Source organism: Andrena cerasifolii, chromosome 8 (assembly GCF_050908995.1).
Source record: "Andrena cerasifolii isolate SP2316 chromosome 8, iyAndCera1_principal, whole genome shotgun sequence".
Classification (NCBI taxonomy): domain Eukaryota; kingdom Metazoa; phylum Arthropoda; class Insecta; order Hymenoptera; family Andrenidae; genus Andrena; species Andrena cerasifolii.
Genome location: NC_135125.1, coordinates 6469651 through 6494607, shown reverse-complemented (window position 1 = coordinate 6494607; position 24957 = coordinate 6469651). Strand labels below are relative to the sequence as shown.

The 24957-nt window shown below is 47.6% G+C and overlaps 2 protein-coding genes across 9 annotated transcripts in view; one reads left to right on the top strand and one right to left on the bottom strand.

Moving 5' to 3' along the window:
- The window catches only part of LOC143372082 (kinesin-like protein KIF12), a 26009-nt gene extending 11461 nt beyond the window's left edge, over positions 1–14548 (bottom strand). For 3 of the 6 annotated variants that reach the window (XM_076817970.1, XM_076817971.1, XM_076817975.1), the window contains exon 1: positions 14427–14548. In XM_076817970.1, coding sequence (XP_076674085.1) covers positions 14427–14511 — 85 coding nt within the window. In that variant the 5' untranslated portion in view covers positions 14512–14548. Of the gene's footprint in view, positions 1–64; positions 1206–3333; positions 3449–5991; positions 6224–14426 lie in introns of those variants that run through there. The other 3 variants (XM_076817973.1, XM_076817974.1, XM_076817972.1) reach the window with 3 other exon arrangements.
- Myo61f (unconventional myosin 61F) lies at positions 3779–24957 on the top strand. Of its 3 annotated transcripts, XM_076817937.1 has the most exons (21): positions 15308–15451; positions 17225–17251; positions 18873–19092; positions 19936–20051; positions 20131–20201; positions 20333–20541; positions 20803–20985; positions 21062–21268; positions 21374–21636; positions 21705–21874; positions 21934–22088; positions 22164–22292; positions 22367–22520; positions 22592–22823; positions 22913–23143; positions 23224–23383; positions 23466–23711; positions 23795–24010; positions 24088–24188; positions 24265–24367; positions 24450–24957. In XM_076817937.1, exons 2-21 carry the CDS (start codon positions 17247–17249, stop codon positions 24462–24464), a joined length of 3186 nt encoding a protein of 1061 aa, XP_076674052.1. In that variant the 5' UTR covers positions 15308–15451; positions 17225–17246; the 3' UTR covers positions 24465–24957. The 3 variants fall into 3 exon arrangements, with proteins under 3 accessions (XP_076674053.1, XP_076674051.1, XP_076674052.1); XM_076817938.1 differs by lacking the exons at positions 15308–15451; positions 17225–17251 and adding an exon at positions 3779–3919; XM_076817936.1 differs by lacking the exons at positions 15308–15451; positions 17225–17251 and adding an exon at positions 14569–14697.

Sequence of the window (24957 nt, the reverse complement as noted above, 5' to 3'; positions counted from 1 at the left end):
AAGAACCGAAAAAACGAGACCCTTCCGGCTCCTCGATGCCAACTGCAGCTCGGATGAAACTCACATTCGAAGTTTCATGGATCGTTGAAAAATGCCCCATCGGCCGGGCGCGTACGATTTTTCCTCGCCGATCAATCCTCCTGCCGCAAGGCCGATTTATTTACGCCGCCGTCTGCGAAACCCGCGGCTGTTTGTCGGCGGTCTTCCGCGGAAGCGTCGCAAGCGTCGAGCGGCTGGTATCAATTTCCCTGGTATTAAGGTGACCTCGCGCTGGACAGCGGAAACTCGTGCAATAGCAACAGCAGGCGGCACGCTACTGACACTTGAAGGGGGTGGTTTCGAGCGAGGGTGGCGGTTTTTCCTATAGTCGGCGTTAGCCACCGATCGAAACGCCCTGGCCGGCGTAGCGTGCGTGCGCTATCCGAGCGATCCCTCCCGGTCGCGCGGTCATCGTCCACGTGGGTGGTTACGTCAGAGCGAACTTGACACGTTGCGCCGTCGAGGTGCACGATCGGCCGGGCAGCTTCAACTTGAACTTCCTCGCGAAGAGCTTGGGTAAGAATAGACGTTGTTTATTATTCGACGATCACCTATAGACAACGCACGGCATAAGTCCCGTTCAATTATTGACAGGGGCGGTTCGATCACTGAATGATTCATATTCGCCCACGGCCTTGGCAAAGTTTCGCGAGGGGTCGCGGAGTATCCCAGAGAGCAGGAGAAAATTCCAGGGTTATGACGGCACGAAAATTCAATGGGAGCGTGACGAGAGATTCATCTGCGCTGCGCGTACTTCGTCTATTTTTAATCCCCGCGACTGTTGGCGATGCGACGCGCAGCAGCCTCGAGGAGCCTCGGGGATGAGGGAGGGCCCGAAGGGATCGTCGACGTGCGCGCGTAGCCGTCGAGCTCGAAAATTACGGGAGGATCGGCGCGGAAATCACCAGCTATAAATACAACGGTAGTCAGCGGTGTAAACTTTATTGCGGCTCGTTTTCCGCTGAAAACGCGCGCTCTTGAAAAATTCCACGCCGCTGCGGCCGACCCCCTTCGAGAGTCATATTCCTCGCCGGTATTTTCGCACAGCCGCGGTTTATTCTCGGTTCTGCGCGTCAGATTTTCCTCGTCCACTTCGCTGCATTGCCGTGGCCTGCTGTCGTCCCGTCGAGTCTCTTCTCCATTCTCTATCGCAGGCTTCGGCTAGAGGAAAGGGCGAAAGGGTTCGAAGGGAAGGTAATAGGCGAGGGAATGGGAGCGCGTTTGGTGGTCCCGTCGATCATTAGCAGTCGTGTCTTGAGCGTTGCCTGGATAGGACACACTTGGCATAGTGATGTTTTCCAGTGGTCAATAAACAGGTGAATCATACGCGATGTTAAATGAGCTTCAGAACTCTGAATGGGTGGGGCCGGAATTTCCGCAAGACTTAACTCTAATTCTCGGAGTACCGAAAGCTCAGGATTTAAAATGAAATTTGATTTTCAATTGGCTAATATACACTTTGGGCTCGCACCGAGAAGACCCGAGCATCCACTGTGGACACGGACCAACGCTATCGAAAAGGAAACGCGGATATTGAGTTATTCCACCTGGTTACGAGACTGCTGCGTGGCTGCAGTTGTCACGGGATTAATGATGGAAAGCCGAGTACGTCCCGCGGAAGTTCTTTTTGCCTGCGCGCAACCTTTGGACTCGGTAATTTCATGAAAGCAGGAAATTACTCCGGGTAATCAAATAACTCTTCGGTATGAAAGTAGGGTTCGATCACTAATTGGAAAGCAATGATAACTCTCGTTCGCCTGCTCGTAAAGGAATACTTGCAATACTTTGCGGACGCGGGAAGAGGGAGTATTGCATCCCGTTTGCAACTAATTCTTAGATCACAGCCTCCTATTATTTATACTTTTGCTGTCAGGCAAACGCCGCTATTACCAAGGCGTTCTTCGACGTTGTAATAGCGGTGTTTAATGATTCTAAGGACGACATATCAGCATTAGCGAGACTCCGGAGTGAAGAATAACGCGGGCTATCGTTCGTTGGTAGAAATTATTATCGCGGTCCAGGGGATAGCCGAGAGCTATAGGTTATTCCAGGGCGAAAGTGGCATTTATCGTATTTCGTGCCAACTTGCCTGGCTGACATTAAGCCAAGTGCAGACGATGCAGCCTGCACATGCTTAATACCGGTTTAGCTAGGGGGCTCGTGTTGCAAGTCGCGTACTTCTCATAAATAAGTAATTGTTGAGGAAGGCGGTCGTGGCATAATGTAAATTCCCTTCGGTTCGATATGGGGTGGATCTCTGCTAAATCTTATTCAACACTGAATCATTCAAGAGATCTCAATTAGATTCGCTTGAAAGTCGGCTACATCCCGATCGGGCTTAAATCGACTCGCGTTAATTCTTTATTTCCCGCGTTAATATTGAAATAGCATGGAGATAAACAATTCATGGTGCGGTATTTATAGTGGCACGCAATACCATTACGATGGCCGCGCAGGGTTGTCAATGCAGATCTATATCCTCGTGAATATATACCTTACACGGAAGCATGGTTTATAAGTGAATTATAGCACAGAAGGGTGATGCACATTTTGGCTTCCTAACGGAAAGGTGCAGCTCCCCCGGCGATTACCTGCCGTTATTAAAAAGCGATTACAGCTTCTTGCACCTTCCTAATCGCATTTCATCCCGTTCAATCTTGACGGGGCTTTTTCCTACGACTCTTTTCTTTTCTTTATCGATGCAGGATCGATTAGGTAGAATTTCAATACCGCCTCGGCTAATACCGCTAGAAAGGTTCAGCGAATTCGCGGAAGCGCGGCCGAGTCAAGTGCGCTCAATTATGTATTGTAGGAAGTGCACTTAGGTCGTTAGGGAGAAACGTTTTATTCAACCAAAGGAAATGCGCGCGCGCCTTTCCATTCATCCAGATTGCCCTCGCGAAACGCTTCCTCTGCGCGCAATATGACGTTTACCTCGTTTTCATGCGCCGCGCCCCGAGATAACGATCAGCGATTTAAACGAAGTTCGCACAGCGGTAAACTTAAAACAATTAAAAAAAAAAACTCAACAGCCAGCTACTCCCGCGACGGTCGTCTCTATTTAACGCGCTAACTCCTACGAATCTTAAAACCTCGTCCTTAAAGAGATTAAAAGCACCGCGGCACGCTCTCGACTCCCCAAGGACTATCTCCCAATCACCCACGCACGCGAATGGCCCCGGAATCACTTTCAAAATCGTAATTGCGCCAGGGATTTTGACACGGTGACCGCCGAAATACTATTACGCGAGCGCCATCTGCCCCGTGCGCGCGGCCAGCCAGCGTAATACGTACCTGTTGTTCCCCACGATTTTGACATTCTCCCCGAAAAGCGTCCCCCTCCCGCGACGCACACAGTCGCGCGTGCAGTCGACCGCGAGCTCTCCCCGCGCACACACGTGCCCTGCCGGCACGCACACAGCGCAAGCGAGCGCCGAGGGAATGGGCCATTTCTCCTTCTCTGTTGTGCCCTCGGACCTCTTCCTCCTCTACGCCGCCACCTTCTTTCTACGGCACAGAGAGTTCCTTTAAGCCGGCAGTTTCGTCAGTTACACCGTGGCGTGTGCATACAAGACACCGCAGAAGTTCGCTCGTGGGCCGAGCACAAAAGCGACGCGCCGGGAACGAGTTCTCCAGGTGTCATCCAGGTGTCCAGGTCGGGGAGACTCGCGCACGGTCTCGAGCAAAGGGCAGGGAAAAGGAAAACGGATCCTCCGTGGAATCGTTTATAAAGCGGCGTGCCGCGTCGGGCGAAGTTTCGAAAGTGCAGGTCTTTGTTCGCTTACCACCGGCCGGTTGTGTGATCGCGCGCGATTGTGATGTGACAGGTCCCGTGGGCGCACGCAGTCTCACGTTTCGCGAGTGGCTGACCAACGGGAGCGTAAGTTTGAATCTTGTTTACTCGGTGTATACTTCTTAATTACTCTGTACCGGTTGTCACGTGACGCCGAGCAGGTGCACGGGTGACATTACTGTAGGATCGTGACAGAAGTTTCTCCGTTTCTCTGTTACGTACGTATTTGTCAATCCGAGTGGTCGTCGCGTGGTAAGTCTGCCATAACCTATGACTGAAACCTCTGTCTATGAAAGAGAGCTACAGTAGTGTCATCTCGCAGTCGCGTACGTGCCTCTCGGTTGGTCGTTTTTTCGTCGAAAATGTATAAGAAACAAGGGGCTCGGAGAGCCGTGCTCTGTGCCATCGACATCTGGAACGTGAGTCATTGAAACGAAGTCGCGAACGTCTCGGGCTTTTATTAGGCGATGCAGGGATTGCTGCAGATGCGCCGCGAGGTGGCCCGGCGACGTCCCTTTTTCGCCTCTTTCTCGTAAATCAGCTGTACGGCGTCTCGTTCTCTCGTGTAATTTATCCCGCGACCCTGCTTCGCGACATTCCCGCGGCAGTCCTGCTGCAAGGCGAAACAATTTCGGTGGTGAAATACGCCCGACTGTTTAAGAGTGCCATTTTTCACGGGGGCCTATTTAAAGAACGCTCGTGCCCGGGTTATTTCGGTTGCCCATCGGTGTTTTAATATCGATTTCTCGAACCGCGGGTTACAGCTCGTGATTTCCGTAACGGTTTCCGAAGTGGTGGGCGCTCGGGCATCGATCTGTATATTTAGAACTCGATTCGCAGGCAACTATAATTGACCACGTGCGAGTGGCGGATTCGGTAAAAGGGTCAGGCCGGTTTATTAAGCCGATGGCTCAGGGAACCCGCTAATTCGTCTCGATCGACGTCTGGTTAACGGCTTAACTGCTTCGATAAAGATGTCATTGGTCAGCCAAGGTCGATTTCCAGCCGCCATTGTGTTGCACGTTCGTTAATGGTCCTCGTGAAGTATGCCGACATGCGGATGGAAAGAGAGGTTTCCCATGTCACGAGGAAACAGAATTCTGTTCCTTAGACGGTACTTTTCGTTTCGCCACGATCTTTCCGTATCTGTCGCTTATCTGTTGTTCAAACATCCGTATCGATCAAGACGAGGGTGTGGCATAAATAATCGTGGATTCGCCTGAATGTGACGAGCTTTTACGAAGAAAATTGTCAAGGGCCGTTGGAGGAAAGACGGTTGCGTGCATCGGTGCATGATCCACTGGCTCGGGATCAGTCGGTACGATCGAGTATCGATACGTATACCCTGGCACTTGCTCGTTACAGCAGATGGTGACGTCGAACTATTGTACCCGTTGCGATAATAGTTATCCGACATCGTTAAGTCGAATTTCTTCGGTGGTTTGTTACTATCGATGGGCTTTATCGATCCTCAAAGAATCCCAATTTCCCTTCCATTTTTTCAATTACCATTTCTACGAAGGAAACGATTTATTGCAACCGTTTACTTCCCGAAACGGAAGAGATTCGATTGCTCGTTCGCCATCTCGACCAGTCGCGTAGGAAATTTCGCGCGGGTAGATCTCAAGATCTCTCTATATTCCTTGAACTCGCCGACGCGCTGTCTTTCTAGGAAACGGCAGAGAAAGAAGCAGCGGAGAAAAAGCCTCTCATTGTTCCTCCGTACGGATCGCGTTCGTCCTATAAACGTGAAACCTGTCCTCCACGTTTTTAGCTCCGCTGAAGGGAGCAGCGGGAGCGTAGATTATGGGTCATTGTTTAGCCAAAGATTCTTGACCTCGAAACGCGTGCAACCGCTCGGGGCAGGTATAAATAGCGAGGAAGAGGAACGGCTTCGAGCTCTGTCGCGCTTTTACCCAACGGACGTAAATCCTTCCTAGGTGTCCCCGATGCTACAAAGTCCGCGGAAAGAGTGGTCTTGCTTGTTTTACATTTCGGATCGTTCCGTGCGAAGTTGAGCGGAGAATGCCAGGCGGACCGCTATGACTAATCGCGCGCTATCGCTCCAAGGAGCGGAGTGGGTCATCTCTGCCGCTCGAAGGCTGAAACGCGCGCGAATCCTTGAAAGAGTAGTAAACGACGAAGGAGAAACGTCTCACCTTCGCTCCGTCGACCTCTTCTTCGAAATGCGTGGCTGCAGTCGGGTCATCGGTCACGAGATACGACAATTAAACGCGAGTGAGTCACGATAGAGGCTGGGTTACCATATTTTTACGGGGCGGCACACTCAACCGGGTCCATTAGTCATGTCTGGACGTAGGTTTGTCCCTCGACCGCCTTGTTCGGTACACGCCACTTGTCCGGTGGTTGGTACTAGAGAAGCTGGAGTGTTTTAGTCTCTGTAATGGATGACGGTGTGTCAAGGTTCGTTATTAAGACAGAAAGAGATGAGGTTTGGAGGGAGGAGTGGGGAGGGGGTGTGGACTCTAATCTAAAATTGTAGCTTTGGGTATTTATTAGTTTCCAAAATATTAACCCTTAACTGGTATCTTGGGGTCGCTCATGACCCCAGGCACGCAAAGTTCGCTGTAAAATTTTTGGTTGCCTAAGCTTGTAAACTGTTTTTCTAATTAATTTTATAATAACAGTTTAACTGTCTAGGTTTCTATTATTTTACACATTACCTAAGAACAAAATATTCATAGAGGTTGATGCAGGGTCGACTTTACAAATTTCTGTGTCCTTTTTTATTTGGGGTCTGCCACGACCCCGGTATACCAGCCACGTTTGCCAAAAACAGTATACCAGTTAAGGGTTAATAAAAAATTATTGTTAATTTTTTTTTAAATTTTTTTGAACGTAGGCGCAGGCACTCTACCCGGCGACCCTCCCGTCCCCCCAAACTGTTTTACGAACTGCTGGACGCGTTGAAATTCAAAGTCAATTTTCTCGAAAACGAAGCGCGATATTAAAAAATTATATTCTATATTTTCGTCTTATTTTGGCTTGTAGAATCATCCCCTGAATATTGACTATCGGTAGAATAACTCCCTATATAGTAGGATGGGTCGCATTCGCAAGTTGCTGGTTCAAATCTCCATACTCACGTAGGTTCGCTACCATGCTTTACGCGCCCGCAAGTGGGCGCGCACCCCCCGCGCTGATCTAACCCCAACGAATACTAATACCCGGAACAAGTTGAAAAGTGGAATGCGTTGTGTCGGAATATTTCAGCAGAAATACTAAAAGTTAGTTATTAATATCTCGGAGACTAATAAATTCCCGAAGCAACAATTTCAGATTTAAGGTCCACGCACCCTCCCCACCCCTCCCCTCAAACCTCGCGACGATCGGCCACTGGGGCCACTCGGAAGTACAGCCCAGAAAGTGACGAACATATTCAGCCAGTGACGTTTGTCCGAAGAAGCTCCGGCTTCTTGTATTTGAACAGCATCCATTGAGCGAATGGTTTGATTGGCTGGCTTCTGGTGTTACGTGTTTATTGCAGCGGTCATCGCGTCGTTTGAACGAAACTGGCGTTCATCTATTTCTCGTTTATCCACTTAGAATGTCATTTGTTTCGTGGTCGGCGAGTTTATTAGTCATCCCTAAGTTCGCCGAGAACGTTGGATGAAATCAAGGCTCGTATAGATGATAGATTTACCGAAGGCAAGGCAACAGACCTCCATTGATCGATCAGTCGAACAGGAAGGAGAACCGCGAGTCTGTTCGCTACAGTGTTGTGACAGCAATTTCGTCGACGTTAGTATCAGACACACTTGCAGAGGCGGCTCATTGCTCATTTACTCAGCAAACAAGAAAATAGATAAACAGAAGTCTTGAAAGAAGCCCAAACGATGTCAACGACACTGATTTTCCCGAGATACGTATCGCAAATTGTTTTCCAAACGGCGTTTACTTTGACCAGGGCAACGTCTTCCGTGGCTTATCCAAGCTTCGAAAAGAAATCTAAATAGATATCAGAGCTGTGTTATTTGGTCTAGTCGATATCTAGTCAGCAAGTTTATATTTATCTTCTTACGCTGCCCATCCTCTTTATTCTCGTCACGCCCAGCGACAACGCTTCTGAAATATTAATTTCTATATTACGACCTGTAAAATCCTTTCGTATCAAGCGCTTCTCATTCTCATCATCGCTTTATGTCGCGTTAAAAATACACAGCAATATCGTTTGTGGCACATGTGCCTACAAAAACTTCTTCCAGTAGAGAGATAGTTAGTTTTGTATTAATTTCGGCTGTACTTCCGAAAGGAATCGGTGGCCGATCGAGATGAAACTTGGTGGGTATTGCGAGGGGTGTGGAAAGACCCTAAATATAAAATTTTAGCTTCGGCAATTAATGCGTGGAAAAGATACAGGGGTAAATGTGCATAAGAAGGTACACCTTACCGATCTTTTCTAATCACTTTGCCACGGTCCCCCCTCTTAACAATATTTCTGTTGACTTATACCGATACAACGCATTCCACTTTCCAGCTTGTTCAGGGTATTAGTATCGGTTGGGGCTAGATTAATGCGGGGGGCGCGTGCCCGCTCGCATAAAGCTTTTTAGCGAACCGATGTGAGTTTGACAATGCTAAAAATCAGACTGTGGTTATAAAATTTAAAAAATAAAAAATGAGGGACGGGGTAGCTCCCGGGTAGAGGGGCCTGCACCACCGTCCAAAAAAATTAAAAAAAAATATATTAACAATAATTTTTTATCAATATTTCCGAAACTAATAAATACCCGAAGCTACAATTTTAGATTTAGGGGCCACACCTCCTCCCCACCCCTCTTCCCAAACCTCACCTCGATCGGCCAACGATCTCTTTCCGAATAATACCCTTAATTTCGTGCACAGCAGGTGTCCGTCTCTTCTCCTGACATAACGAACTAAAACTGTCGATCACGGCACTCAGGATCTATGATTTTAGCGCATTCCGTTCGCTCTACGTTCAGCTGACTCAGAAGCCATCGGATATTTCCCATGTACTCCCAAGAAACAGCTTACACTTATGATTTCATCGCAGATCGGCTAGCCGCACCTGCATAACTTTACGCTTTCTGCGGCTCGCGTCTAGCCTTGCTTTGCGAATCATAAGATGTAACCGAAGCCTTCGACACTTTTAATCCATATCCCCTGCTGATTTCTGATTCGTCTGCGATGTCGGATCGGACAGTAGCGACCGCAAATGTAACACTGATTCGAGCAATAAAATTCTCAGAGCTCGCTCGGAAATATCGAACTCGACAGAGCTATTGGGCTCTAAAATAGCGCGGGCGTGATATTTATTTACCTAGGGACAATCTCGATGCCACGTTGTGTGCTCTAACAACAAAGTTTCCGCCAGCTCGGCTGCGCGCGGTGATATTTTACGGTCCGCGAATATCCGGTCTCGCCTCGCAGCCTCGGGAACCGTTCGCGATAGTAAAGTTTCATCACAACGAAGTTCCTTAAAAAGATTTTTATCGCGAACGCCGGGTAACCGGTGTAACCGACTCACCGATTGGAACGCAACTATGTGGGTTTTTAGAGTGACTCAAAACAATAGCAACGGTGTGTTTCATTTGGGCCCTATCGCCCTTTAAGGGGGTGGAAATTAACCTCAAAGTCAAATTGGCACTTCCACTTTTTCGCGTTTAACTCTCAAAGTAAAACAGACAGAAAAAAATGTTTCAAACAAAATTTTAATGATACAATAAGCGCTACAAACTTGCGTTAACAAAATTTTGAAAAGAGTTTTTTTCGTAAATTATATATATATTTTTTAAGTCTTTTCAAAATTTTGTTAACGGAAGTTTGTAGCGCTTATTGCACCATTAAACTTTTGTTTCAAACATTTTTTTCTGTCTGTTTTACTTTGAGAGTTATACGCGAAAAAGTGAAAGTTCCAATTTGACTTTGAGGTTAGTTTTCACCCCCTTAAAGGACGATAGGGCCCAAACGCAAGGCACCGTCGTTCTTGTTTTGAATCACTCTAATAAACCCACAAAGTTGCGTTCCAATCAGTGAGTCCGGGTTCGCGGTGTTCCCTCGTTAGCCTAGGTATACGTGTACAAATCCGCTCCAGCATGTAACTCTAACTCTTCCACCATCCGTGCACTGTTCTACAATCCTCGGCTGTCGAAATTGGAGCATACGGACACCCCCGCGGTTCGGTAGCCGAGTCCGTCGTGTCCCGGCGTTAAAGTGGCGATGTAATTTACGGCTGAACGTCCACGGGGCAGCCTGCGGCCAGATTTAAAGCGTTTCGGGGAGCCCGCGGAGGCGTAACCTTCCGTTTCTTCTCCGAATCTTCCCCGAAAAACCGGTTGGTCGGTTGTGATACAGGCCGACCTCAAGGTCAGTCAGCAGAGCGTGGCTGAAGTTCAGGGCTCTCAAGGTGCTCTGTCGCGAGTCTTAATAAGCCTCGACGAGGTCGAAGGAGCGGGGAGAGAGAGAAAACGCGTCGCCTATGACGTCTGGAGGGATGCGAGAATACCGCGTGTAATAATAAACCGAACTCCGGTGCATGACGCTCCGCGGAACCGGCGAGCTCCTCGAGGACGGTAAAAAGAAGGGAAAAAGGAAGTGCCGAGAGAGAAGAGGAGCGGAGCGTGGCCGATCCACCGAAATAACCGGCGATCTATTTTCGGGGCGGCTTTCGCGCGATGCTCCCCGTAGGAAAAACACCGGGAGGGCTTTGGCGACACTTGAATCGGTCATTCGAGACGTCTCGCGCGCTTAGCAGCCGCTTAGGAAAAATACTAAACAGAGAAGCGTGGAAAGACTCTCTTTCATCTCGGGATCATCTAGGTTTCCAGGGACTTTGCATTAGAAATTGGAGAACCGCGCGAGTCGCTTCACGGGCCGCTAATTAGTCCGCATAATTGGAGACGCTCGCGTGCAATTAAGCAGCCGGCGCGGCCAGGGCCCCCAGCTTTTACCGCTCGCCGATCCCGCCGATTGTTCCTCGAGCGTGAATGCCCGTAAACGATTTCGTCTCGGCGCGCATGCGAGCGGTTACGGTACCCGCGAAAAGGGAAGCGCGTACCGGCGAGGCGCGCGGCGGCCGGAAGTGTCGCGCGAGCCGCGATGCGGGCCTCGCGTCCTCTTCCTTCTTTTTATCGGTGAGATAAGGGGCTGCGACGTGTTTGCGATGCGCCGCGGGTACGATAATGGGCGCAGCCGGAAGCTCGTGTGCGGTGACCGGCTGCCTGCCACACGCCACTGCCGATTTCCAATGGCAGTCGCGCCTCGCGACTGACTCCTTTTATCGCGAGCAGCGCGGTACGATTCGGAGCGCTCGAAGAGTTGCCCGCCGTCCCAGGTACCTGCGCGTTTGTCTGATAATATCTCGAACCCCGCCACCAGCTCCGCACTCTCATTTTCACGGTAGCATTCATGCAACGAGAAAGTCTTCCCACGGCCATACTTTCCTCGAATCATGCAGCTGATACACCTGCAAAGGGGAGAGACGAGAGGTACTTTCAAGGTGGATCGCGTTCTTTGCGCCTCCATTTACGGTCGCCAGTTGGAGTTTTTCTATCCGGTGAGAAGCTGAGGTTCGAAGGTCGAGGGAGGCCTCGCGCGGCTCGTCGGGGGGGAAAGTGGTGGAATTATCATTCGAGGGGGATAAATTTACGGGTGCGCGTGGTGCTGAGGCGAGCTGCAGAGAATAGGAGGCGCTCGATGATTTCACGCGATGCAGAGAGAACCCGTCCGTCTTCCACGGCGAGCTGGAGAAGCCGACAAAAGGCTAACAGGCTTCCGGAAATGGGTAATTTCTTTATTGCACTCATCCGCACACGCGTGACCTTTTTTCCCCCCCGGTGCAAGCCTAAGTATGACCTAGGAGCTAGTAACTCTGACTTGCAGCGACCGAGCTCCAAGATTTCGCTACTCCATTTATCTCTGTTGGAACGTGTAGTGCCTCTACGAGCTGTAGTGACTTAGGTGCGAGGCCACTCCGCGGGGTCTTAACCGATATCCTGCTGGGTATGGGCCGCTAAACGTGACCTCTTGCAGGACTGTGCTTAGGGAAGACCAGGACAAAACCGGGGCCCTAAAGATTAAGCGTTACAATTTCGATTTTAATAAAGTAAAAAAGAAATTGATTATCATTATTAAAAGACATCAATTAAGCTTTGCTACTGGCTATTGAAAATTGTCTCATTCTCAGCACATATTAAATACAAATCCATTGTAGTAAGGTATGTGCACAGCATTAGAACAGTTGTAATATAAATTATTTTATATCAACAACTTATTTTAAAATAAAATCACTGCATGCTTCAGGTAATTTTGGAGATTTTACCCTTTAGGACCCCGGTTTTGTCCTGGTCTTCCCTAAACACAGTCCTGCAAGAGGGAGCAGGGGGCACGTTTGGCGGCCCGTACCCAGCAGGGTATCGATTAAGACCCCACTGAGTGACCTCGCACCTAAGTCACTATAGCTCGTAGAGGCACTACACCGAATTGTTCGACTAAACTCCGTTTCCTCTGGTCTCCTCGACGATAATAGCAGCCGCTAGTCATTCCACCGCGAGAGGACCCCCGCAGGCCCTTTCGACTCATCCAGCGATGACGCGACGCTGGAAACGAAGGCGACCCCGTTTTCTGCCATGAAAAACCACTTTGCGCGACAATAACCGCGCTCGCTTACACGTGAAACCTGCGCGCGTTAGAAAGCGCGGGGCCGATCCGATTGCCCGTCGAAGACGCGCCTCGTCGGGAGAGAAAATGGCCCGAGACCCACGGCCCCGGTTCTACGATGAAAAGCGAGACACACCGATCGAAATCGATATCGAATCGCAAAAACTTCCCGTCGCGGGCAGACCTTTAACGCCAAATTGGGAGCTTTCACGCGGAGTTTCTAGTTGGAAACTCTCTCCTCCGCGCCGAGTCCCATCGAATTCCGGTGTTTCTCACGCGGCGGAGTGCTTGGGAATAGCTCTATCGATGGTAGGGGAACGGTGTTACGGCCACCCGCAGGTGCTGGCGTATCTCCCTCCGTCCTTATCAGCGGCGTTTGCGCAACGAGGCCTCGATTAAGCGACCGCGAGAGCCTCTATCGCTAATTGTCTCTATCGGTAGAAAGCCGACGCGGGGTCCCGACGTTGTTCCGCCGCGAGTGGCGAATTCATTAGGCGTTGAAACCGGAGGCCCCCGGGTGTAGAATTAATTGCTTCTTAAGCAAACGCTGGGTATTTATTCGAGGCACGAGGCTCGAGGTGGATAATCACAACGGCCTAGCTATGTATGTACGTCTTCTGACGACGCATGACGGCATCGCGCATGACTAGACGGGACAATGAAAGCAGCCGCCTTCGCGCCGATTCCTGCCTCCCCGCGAAAGCATCGGCGGTACTTTTAGCGCGAGATCGGCCGAGAAATTAGTCATCGAGTGAAAGGTCACGACCGAGACAATGACTCAGATCGATTCCCCTTTTCTGGGGAGAATGAGTCGCGATCGACGGCCACGTTCGAACTGAATTTCAGATTTATTCGTAGGAATATTTTCCGCCGACTTGGGAGATTAGAAACGGCACATCTCTGTGCGCGGGAAAAGCGTTTAAATAGAAGCGGCAAGTTTTCTATCGGTCCCTTTAAATTCCTCTTCGACAGAATCATTACCCTCGTAAGGCACGTTACCTTAGAATTATTATGATTAGCCGCTTTTTATCGGCCGTTCGATTGGCTATGAGACAGCCAACGATCCTCGCGTTTTATCGCCTGCGCTCCCCTGATTCTGTTATTTCTGTTGTTTGATTTACAAGTCGCCAGCGAGAATCGCTCGCGTTCCAGTTCCGGCGCGACTGAAATGTAACGCAGGTCTCGTCGAGGAGATTGGAAAGAATGTCGCTATAAATCATTCCGACAGCCTTCGAAAATAGGTAATTAACGACCTGACTCGCCTCCTCCCGGTGTATTTATATCGTTCGTTCTCCCGGTGAGGCTTGATGCTGGGTTTCTTTTTAAACGTCCGCTGAAATAGACCGTTTCGAGTGACCGGTGTAATAGGACGGAAGGTATCCTCGCTCCAGTTTGGGGGGCCGCAGTTCCCTTAGAGGAATTCAGAAGGAACGAGCCACTCTTCGCGACGGGGGTAGAATAGAGTTGGCGTCGCGGCGCGAATCAGCTGATTTCCGTGAGATTGGAAAAGAACCGGCGAGGGATCGCACGGCGGCCCGCGGAGAATCAGAGGCGACAGCATTATGACTCTCGATTCGCGGAAACGAATCGTAGGCTTATTGTGAGAGCGCTTGATCCGAGTCGTTGACCCAACAGAAAGGATTGATTGGATGCAGCGAGCGAATCAACCCCCGGTTCGCTCGACGCCGCGACGATTCTTTGCCGCACACTTTGGCACCTATTCGCGGAACATAGTCGCATTTTAAATGCAAATTAGTATCTGCGTCGTAAGTGCAGGCAGATAGCAGGCGTGCTCGATAACCCGCGTATTCCGCTCGCCTCTTTAGACTCTGAAAAGTAACGGAGTGCAATTATGTCGCCGTGCGATATAATTCGCCCTAACGTCCCCGGCGAAAATGGCGAGGAAGATTGATAGGCTGTTGTCAGAAGTAGCTGGATCAGAGAGTTTGTTTACTCGGAAAAAGTGTCGGCATATTGGCTGCCCGACCGGCGGCCAGCGATTGACTCCCCGTATCGATAACAACGAGGTCACGGGACATATTCACCAGTGCCCCCCCGTTGCATCTGCATTTTCCTCTGCTCGCGTTTCTCCCAGTATTCTTGCAGCATTCGTCGCGTTTGCGTTTAAAGAACCCGTCGTTCTTTAATTCGACTCGAGCCTTCGCGGTCCTCCGAGAGATGCCAACGGTACTCCCTTCGGAAGTCCTGGAAACTATGAAGCTCAGGTAAAGTCTCGCCGTACGAACCGTATAAAGTGTATTCAAATCCCGGCCCCGCTCGCGAAGGCAACACATCTGCAATTAAACCAAGCTTCGCGCAACAGTCCCGGCAGAGAAATAACGCGTTCGATTACCGAGGGACTCCTTATCGCGTAACCACAGAGACGCAACGCGTGTCCCTTTAAAGTAGCGTAATCACAGCTAGTGGAAAGAAGGGCAACGATAAATAGCTCGAAGACAAAGTATTCGCGCTCGCTGCAAATACTCCGGCCGTGCGTTCACACTTATACGCGTGTAGTCTGCGAAAAATCTGAATAGATTAGATTAGATCTCTCGTAACCGATACCGTAGACCGCCTTTCCGAATTCCTTGGACGATCAGATGTTTCTTTCGGATCTGAATTTGGTGAAATTTAATTCGTCGTCGAAACTGTTAAGTACACTTGGCAAATCCTTGGAGGCCCAGAATTCCATGGCCGAGTGTGGCGAGTTTTAATCGGGCACGATTGGCGGATATGTTTTCCATTGTAACTCACCTGGATTCGTTGCGGTATCAGTGGCGGATAGAGGAGCGTTGGCGAGGAGGTAGGAGAAGTCGCGTACAGTCCGCGATAAACCGAAGGTGGACACTGTTAAGTCACTGTTGAGTGGCGGCCGTAGGTGAATCGAACTCCTCCGGCGATCTCGGCGCCACCGATCGCGTTCTGGATCCCCCAGTGGAACGTGCGAGCTCGATCGATCGACTTTGGAGCACCGGGAGTGTCAGTTAAACCCGCGATCGGCGAGCCAGTAAAATCGAGAGTGTCGCCGAGTTGTTCTCGCGCCTGGTGGCTCGTTAATCTTCGGTGATCATTGGTGACGTTGATCGATTTAGCGATCGAAATGTTAACCGTTCATCGCACCTCGGAGTCCCTTCGGAGGCTCGAAAGACTCGCGATCGATCGGTGCGGCAAGCGAGGAGTATCTTCGCTAATTTCGCCTCTTTAGCGTCAATGCGTCGGAACAGTGGGGCCAATTAACAATTCCTGACTCGATAAGGAACCAAGAAAAGTGCGGCGCCTTCGCGGCGACTCGTCGCGAATACGCTCGACGAGGAAAGCGTGGAATCTAAAAATAATTTCGAAAGGGAAAGACGACTTTGCTCCGCGAACTTTCAGCGTTTCGCGTCGGTCCGATCCTCGCGCGGAAATTGACGATTTTGGTGCACGAGAGGCGTGGGACGCGAGGAAATCGTAGCGCCGTCATTTTCGCGGGTAAACGTAGAATCGCGGACGCGATAGACTGCTCTTAGAATATTTTAACGAAGGAATCGTACAAGTATCTTCCTCGGAGATTAAACCTTACGATACTTCGATAACGACTAATCTTACGCCGATAAGGGAGAGCCGCGATACACTTTATGCTTGTCTTTTTACTATTTGCAATTGGTCGATTTGAAGGATGAGGTGGTACACCAACGCTGAACGCGCGTCCGAGGAATTTGTAGATCCCTTGGTTGCGCGAGAGCAGCAGAGATTGCACCAAGCTCGTTGCAAAACACATCCACGCACGCCTAAGCGGTTCCTCGACGGAGCAAAGCATCTTCCCCGTCGCGGAATTCGTTTTCTCGATCGGCGATCTTCTGCTAAATACCTACAGCTGCCAGGAGATTCCCTTTGGCGGAAAAATCGGTATTCCCAGAAGCTGCCTCGATGGCAATGACCGCGATTCCGTCGCTCGCCTTTATGGAATAGCAACGAGCCGATTAATCCGGTGCAGTTTTCGCTCGAATAGCGCGCGCGAAGCCTTGAGCAGTTTTTTTCCTCCAACGAACCAACGACCGTTTCAGAGATTTCGCCAAGGGAATCGCGAAAGGAGCGTCGCGGAGACGTGTCGCAAGGGATATTCGCAACGATCGGTCGCCTCTAACGATGCGCTTTAATTGGTTCGAATCCGGGGGGGGAGAAAATAAGGGTTAATTGGTTACACGAATCGAAAGGAGCGACGCTTGCGTAACGTTCGTCCATTTTGCTAGGCAGATACTTTTGCGCTCGGAAAGAATTACTCGTGCAAACAAGTCGGCGATCTAATCAACGCGATATAAAACTCTCTGCGCCAGGACTCTTAGTGATAACTGGCTGAAGTCTCTTTTTATCAGCGCCCGTACAATTGTTCGTTGTATCGCTCGTATAATACGGGCAACGTATCAGAAGGCACAAGACTCTATCTGCTTAACAGTGATGATATAAAAATCGATCGCGAGGAACGTGAAACGAGTATCGAGATCGCCGGGGATTTCGAAAAATTGCCCTTCTATTGGACCGAGGTTTCATTGGGGTAGAAGATGAAGAAAGTCATAGAGGATCAATAGATTGCCGAGCGAAATCGAGATCAGTTTCCACGTAGCTCGCCTATCTTATCTCGCGATCTAATGATAGATTCCACCGCGAAACACAACGAGCATCAGTCGCGGGAGCACTAGCGCTTGTTCCGCGCCGGCGATAACAGTAACGCGCGATTACTTAATTTATTAATCTGTTCTGGGTGTTGCTCAGGGAGCGAGAACAGCGTTGCAGCATGGGGTGAGTGTGGCCACGGCTATTTTCCTATTATCCGGGCAAATATTTGCTGCGCATTCGTGTTCAAGCAAGTAATGGGGTTGATGGCTCGCGGAAGGGAGCCTCTTGCGTCGAAATATTTTCCCCGCTCTCGAGCAACCCTCGCTGGGCAACAGAGCGGGGTAGAATAGCTCAAGCTGCATCTTGCAAACGTTACCTGCTTGGTTATTAACGGTCGCCTACCTGAAACTTCCTCTGTTCCGTGCTCAGTCCGCTGTTGTGTATCACGGATGGAGCGCGGGGAAGCTGAACAGCTCGCAGGAATAAGTAGAATTTATTCTTTGCCAATGTTTCGCGTGCATTTTGCAGTTTACATTAGTGAAACAAGTTAGGGTAAGTGCGGTCGAGTATTTCAACGGATACAGTGGAATGTAGAACTGTCTTTATTTGTCAAAGTTCAGTTGGACCAAGTTATGCGGAAAGCTACCAACCCTCAAAATGATAAAAAATTAGTTAAACGCAGTATGGATCTCAGAATTTTGTGAGCCTCCTTTTACAAAAATTACCAAAACATAGAGCAACTCTTACGTTATACAATTATTAAAACTACCGAGCCATAGTTACGTTTTAGGCTTAAAGAACAAAAGCTGCGGAAAATTTAAGAATATATTAATTATAGTACTCACCACTAAATACCCCCATTAAAGAACATTGTAAAATAAGAAATAGAAGTGAAATATACCCAATAGGAGTAAAGCTACTCTTCTTTCACAATTAAAATCTGCAAACTAAATTTACTCAATTTCAGATCATTTAGGGTTCGCAGCTTTCTGCATAACTTTGGCTTATATCTCGTTAGTTTAAAGTATTTGGAGGACGAAATCGTGAAATCGAAATAGTTTATCGATCCTTGAACGACCACACAGAAAAGAAGGTTCAATATCTAATCGGGGACTTTATCGCCCACGGTTCACTCCAATCAAGTAATTGTTTTTCCGGGAATCCAAGTAGAATAACACAGTTAAGTCTCGGTAACAATAAGCGGTTTACGAAGGAAAGGATATTAAACTCGGTGCACGGAACCGACCGACGATATATTTCCCTATTCGTTTCGTGCTTTCTGCACACAGTAATGCTCCGTTCGGGCGGGAAAGGCAGTAATCGGTGCAGCATCATTTATCAATAGCCGTTCAAAAAGGAAAAAACCCGGCAATCCTCGTCGCACGTCACTCGACACCGACGCGAGAAAGTGCAGGCTGCGAGTATTGTTCCGACCGCCGGAAACGAAATCAACACCCTGAACTTCTCCGGCGCGCTTCACGCGATCGGTGTCGATTTTCCGCGTGCGGTCGCGGCTTCGACACGGGATACACGCGGTGCAAAAATACCCTGCTCCAGGCCATCCATCTCGCCTCTTTCGATTTCTGCTACCCCAATTACGCGAACCCAGAGTCGACTTATGCTACACCGTGTCCCGAATTGTTTCTTTACAGACGCGAGGAAGTTGTTAGAGGGCTGATAATATCCTTGTTTAAAAGATTAGGGATGAAGACAGATAAGGAGGGAAATATTTCCACCATCGCGAATTATCTGTTCGCTGCTTGTTGGCTGTGCAAAGTATAATTTGGTTTCGGGGCTGTTGCAGCGAGGAACGGGCGGTATCCGACACTGGAGGTGGTGTAAGCGGTTCCGGTAGAGCGCCGGAAGTCCCTGGCACCGGCAAGGAATTACAGAGGAAGATGGAACGTGGTCTGCACGAGCGTGACCGCGTCGGTGTCCAGGACTTCGTTCTCATCGAGGACTTCCGGAGCGAGCCTGCCTTCATCGATAATTTGCGGAAGAGATTCAACGAAGATCTCATTTACGTAAGCGGACGGTTGCTCGCCAATTTCTGTGGCCTTTCCGATGGTTCAAAGATTTTCCAAACTATCGTATGAATTCGGGAATTTTGAGAGAAGCGTGGGAGAAATATTAGATGGCTAAAAGAACTAACAAGGGGAGGACACCACGAGGTAGACACCGATTTTGATGAGCCTTGGCACGCTGGATCTATGTGGAAAATAAGTAAATAGGTGTCCAAGCGTTTCTGCTTAATAATAGAGATATTTACTTGGAAATTATTAAAAATTTCATAGTGGCTGTGGGGTTTTAGTGGGTAAAAATCCCACACTACCCTCGCGTCCCCGGGGGATTCCCCTCTGGAGTCGGGGTGCGTTTTGAACACTTCCCCAAGTTAAAAAAAAATTTATAAAGTTTTTTTTAACGTGGAGACATCTTCAAAACGCACCCCGACTCCTTCAGAGGGGAATCTCTCGCGGACGCCAGGGTAGCGTGGGATTTTTACCCACTAAAACCCCACGGCCACTATGAAATAATTTTAATAATTTACATGTAAATATCTTTATTATTAAGGCCCATTGGCAGAAACGCTCCGACACCTATTTACTTATTTCCGACATAGATCCAGCGTGCCAAAGCTCATCAAAATCGGTATCTACCTCATAGTCTCCTCCCCTTGCAAGTAGAACTTTGCTGCAGGAAGTATCATTCGAGTGTTACTTGGTACTCGCATCTGCCGCAACTTCGCTAATTCAATTATCCGCAATTAAGACAAGTGTTCCGGGATTTATGCCTCGATAATTGTATTAACAACCCGTTCTCCTTCGTTTAATCACCTTCGTTGCAACAATTTAAAACGCTGCTTGCAGACGTACATCGGCCAGGTGCTGGTCTCCGTGAATCCGTACAAGAAATTACAGATTTACAACGCGGAAACCATCCAACACTACCATGGAAGGAACTTCTTCGAGGCCCCGCCACATATGTAAGAGAGAATTCTGATCCAAGTATAATAATATTACGTTCCGTGAGTCGTGCATTCATTCAGAACTCTTTTGTTCTAGTTTCGCACTGGCTGACACCGCGTACCAATCCCTTGCGAAGGAGAACCTGGATCAGTGCATCCTCATCTCAGGTACGAAGCAAGTTGGAGCAACTTAAGGTCCCTTGAACATTGGAACATTGATCTACGAGCGCGATCTCCTCTTCGCGATACGGCAAACGACGTATGATTTAAATCTAATGTCCCTTGCACTGGTTTCGCAGGTGAATCAGGCTCGGGAAAGACCGAGGCTTCGAAGAAAGTGCTGGAATTCATTGCGGCTGCTACCGGGCACAAGAAGCAAGTGGAGGAAGTAAACGATAAATTGATCGGTAGCAATCCGGTGCTCGAAGCTTTCGGGAACGCGAAAACCAATCGCAATGATAACTCGTCCCGTTTCGGCAAGTACATGGATATCCAATTTAATTTCCAGGTACAAACGAAAGACGTTTTCGTTGTCTTTATTAATGTTGCACTATCGAATTACCTTATGTACGAGGTGCTTAAAGAACAGTTTGAAAGACATAGCAAAGATTATCTCGTTATCATAAATATAAACTAGAGGCGAATTAAATAACTTCTACAGTGACTGTTGCTTTTTCTTAAGCACCCTGTACCGTGACATATGCTTTTCTACGCACGAAACGAAGACCCTTTTTTTATAAATTTATACGATGCAATATCGCATTCGTAGGGAGATCCAATCGGTGGGAATATCTTGAATTACCTTCTCGAGAAATCGAGAGTGGTACATCAATTCTCTGGTGAGCGGAACTTCCACATTTTCTATCAGCTACTGGCCGGAGCAAACGATGAGACTCTGAGGAAATTGTTCCTTAAGAGGAACTTGGATACGTTCTATTACCTCAGCAACGGAGTAAGCTGCTGCACCTTTTAATCCACCTGCTTTTAAATATGCAGTGTGTTACACCTTCTTCTTGTTCATTCTGCAGACGAAAGGCACGGTGGAAACTATCGACGACGCCAGCCAATACAAAGAGGTGATAAAGGCCATGAGGACCATGGAGATGAGCCAGAAGGAGCAGGATGACTTATTCGGGATAGTTGCGTCCGTTTTGCACATGGGAAACGTTGGTTTCACCGAGGAAGATGGTGTTGCTCAAATCTTGAAGCCAGCTTCCGTTGACGCCGTTGCCGCTGTGAGTATATGGAGCGTAGGGGAAAGATGATAGGAAAGATAGTAGAGTAATGAGGTACACGAAGGTTTATCGGAAGTTAAAGCGAGGGACATTGATTTGCTGTAGTTACTGGGCTGCGACGTGAAGGAACTGGCTGAGGCTTTTACGCATCGCACCATAGACGCCCGTGGCGACGTGGTCGTTTCCCCTTTGAACCGGGAGCTCGCGATTTATGCGCGAGATGCGCTAGCAAAAGCTGTATACGACAGATTGTTCACGTGGCTCGTGACCAGGTTGAATAAATCGTTGCAGCCGGTTCGCAATCCTCCGCGGAAGACAGTTATGGGGATTTTGGATATTTACGGCTTCGAGATCTTCCAGAAGAATAGGTATGAGATCCGTCCAGCCGAGCGGTATCTTTATTAACAACAATTCATTGGAAATATTGTCCTAACAGCTTTGAGCAATTCTGTATAAATTATTGTAATGAGAAGTTGCAACAGTTGTTCATACAACTGACCCTGAAATCGGAGCAAGAGGAATACCTGAGAGAGGGGATCACTTGGGAGAATGTTCAATATTTTAATAACAAAGTTATATGCGACTTGATCGAGGAGAAGTATAAAGGTGTGTATCGTATGTGTTTATTGCGATGCTTTTTGGGATAATTGGATGATTATTTATAGGAATAATTTCTCTGATGGACGAGGAATGCCTTCGACCCGGCGACCCCACGGATCTAAGTTTCCTGGAGAAGTTGAATGTGAATTTGAACAATCATCCTCACTATATAAGCCACATGAAAGCGGACTTGCAAACGCAGAAGCTTATGGGGCGAGATGTGAGGCTCGAATCTTTTTAATTTCCTCTGTAAAATCGTGATCCCTATTGTCCTCAATGCAATCGTACGTTCCAGGAATTTAGATTAGTGCATTATGCCGGCGACGTAACTTACAATGTCCGCGGGTTCCTCGAGAAAAATAACGACCTGTTGTTCAGGGATCTGCGCGAAGTAATGTCGCACACGACAAACTCCATCACCAAGGTAACTTCGCGGATTTACTTGCAGGCGTTTCTCTTTAACAAGTTGCTCAGTTGAAAATTTCTGGTTTCTTATAGAATGTGTTTGATGTGAAAGATTTAACTAGCAAAAAGCGACCGGACACGGCCATCACGCAATTTAAAAACAGTCTGAATAATCTTATGGAGATCCTCCTGGGCAAAGAACCTTCTTACATTCGCTGCATTAAGCCCAACGACTATAAAATGCCCCGTGAGTAGAAATCTGAATTTCATTACTTGTCGTCGTTGAAGCACGTTCTCATTTGATCATTATCTTTCCAGATCAATTCAATGATAAGATTGTGCTACATCAAGTGAAGTATCTAGGTCTGATGGAGAATCTGCGAGTGAGGCGAGCTGGTTTTGCCTACAGAAGACCGTATGAACAGTTCCTGCAGCGCTACAAGTCTCTGTGTCCACAAACTTGGCCCAACTACCGTGGTTCGGCTAAAGAGGGTGTACAGATCCTGGTATGTCACCTTGGGTTCGAGCACGACGAATACCGGATGGGCAAGTAAGATTTCTTTAAGAGTCAAATGCAATAGGTTCAGAGTTATGTATATTACCAGACACTCCTAAAATTGGGTAATATCTTTTTGGCAGCACAAAGTTGTTCATTCGATTCCCGAAGACGCTATTCGACACTGAAGATGCTTTCCAAGTAAAGAAGCACGAGATAGCTGCCATTATCCAGAGTAAGTGGAAATGTATATTAGCGAGACGAAGATACTTGAAGAAAAGGCAGGCGACAATTGTCTTCCAAAAATATACACGGAGATGGCTCGCGAAACGTGAAGCTGATAGGAGACGAAAGGCGGTCATTACTATTCGAAGGTACTGTGGATCAGTTCGCTTGTTTCTACGGGATTTAAACGTTGCAGTAAGTAACTATGTATTGCAACGATTCTACGCAGATTTATCGAAGGCTTCATCACACGAAACGGACCGCCAACTGAGATTAATATAGCGTTTATCGAGTTAGCAAAGTCCCAATGGTTAATCAAGCTCTCTAAAACGCTTCCTCCTGGCGTCTTAAATAATTTTTGGCCACCGTGCCCGTACTCCTGTCGAGAAGTAAGATACACAATCTATTACTTAGATATAGTTGAACATTTTGTTTAGAAAGAAGAGAATAATAGTAATTAAATACTTTCAGGCCTCTGAACACTTACGTACCATGTATAAAAAGTGGAAAGCACGTAACTATAGGTTGTCTCTGTCAAAGGAGGACAAGGAGCAGTTCGAATTAAAGATTTTAGCCGAATCTCTGTTTAAAGGGAAAAAGAAATCATACGCTAAATGTTTGGGCCCGAGATTCCAAACCGATCGACTTGGCGCGGAGTATAAACCGCTGCGGCAGAGTTTCATCAGCAATGTTCTTCCTAGGGATGAAACTATAAAGGTAGAATTTCTCCCTAAATTTCTTTCATATCTCTATTAAAATGCAGGTGATTATAATAAGAAAATTCCATCCTGTTTATTCAGTACGCCGCTCCTGTTATTAAGTATGACCGACACGGTTACAAACCTCGCGAAAGGGTACTAATTTTAACAGAAAACGCAGTGTATATTTTAGACACTTTGAAAACTTTCAAGCTTAAACACCGACTACCTTACAAATCTATCGAAGAATTGGTTGTTACTGGGGAGTCGGATAATTTACTGATTGTCAGGATACCGCCGGAATTAAAGAAAGACAAGGTTTGTCATTGTTGCGCTATCAAACAGATATGTAATCTGTGGCATTTAATGACTTTTCCCGTTTGTATTTTACTCAGGGTGATTTAATATTAGAAGTACCAAATATAATAGAAGCATTAACGAAAGCAATCGACATCACCAACAATCCAAATATTCTTAAAATCGTTCATACGGAGTCGTAAGTATAGAAACAGATATTGGTCCTTTCTAACAGGTACATTAATAATGAACTCTTGTTTTGAATGATATTTTAGGGTCTCACACAAACTAGTCAGTGGCAAAGAAGGTGTAATCGAGTTCAGAACTGGTACTACACCAGCTATTAGTAAAAACAGACAAAGCGGACATTTGCTAGTGGTAAATGCAAATTGAAATTTGTATTCAATATGAAGTGGTCAATGAAAACCCCTTTGGCTGATATTTACGCATAATATTACAGGTTGCATCCCCGTAGTGTTTGGAAAAAGTTTCAAACAGGGATAATCGTGTACTTAGAAGAACGTGTTCAGCATAGAAAGTATGATATATGAAGCAGCCTTAATCAATGTGATCAAGAATGGGAGACTATTAAGAAGAGATAATATATATTGAAATTAGTACATTTGTTGAACGACAACTCGCAGTTTTGTACCTTGTTATATGATATCAGTTGTGTAAAGTATCTTGTGAAATAATGTTTATTTTTGTAATTAGTGGATCCCCAGAGAAATGGAAAACTTTTGCGAACAATATGGATTGCTTAACAATAGAGTATCTGTGCCTTTTATGAAATTATTATCGAGTACCTAATCGCACAACATAATTTATTACCGAATGTTTTGCAGGTGCACTAAAATACTTCCTTTTTCTATATTTATATCATGTAAGTCATTGTGCCATTGAGAATGCCTCATGTTCAGAATTATCTTATGAAATATTGACAATATAATATTAAGTTAAGCTAATAA

Coding starts and splice junctions, on each gene's coding strand:
- Myo61f (XM_076817936.1), top strand. CDS start 14,651: ATGCCAACGGTACTCCCTTCGGAAGTCCTGGAAACTATGAAGCTCAG. Junction 21,269..21,373: donor CCGTTGACGCCGTTGCCGCT/GTGAGTATATGG, acceptor GATTTGCTGTAG/TTACTGGGCTGCGACGTGAA. Junction 22,824..22,912: donor GACGAATACCGGATGGGCAA/GTAAGATTTCTT, acceptor TCTTTTTGGCAG/CACAAAGTTGTTCATTCGAT.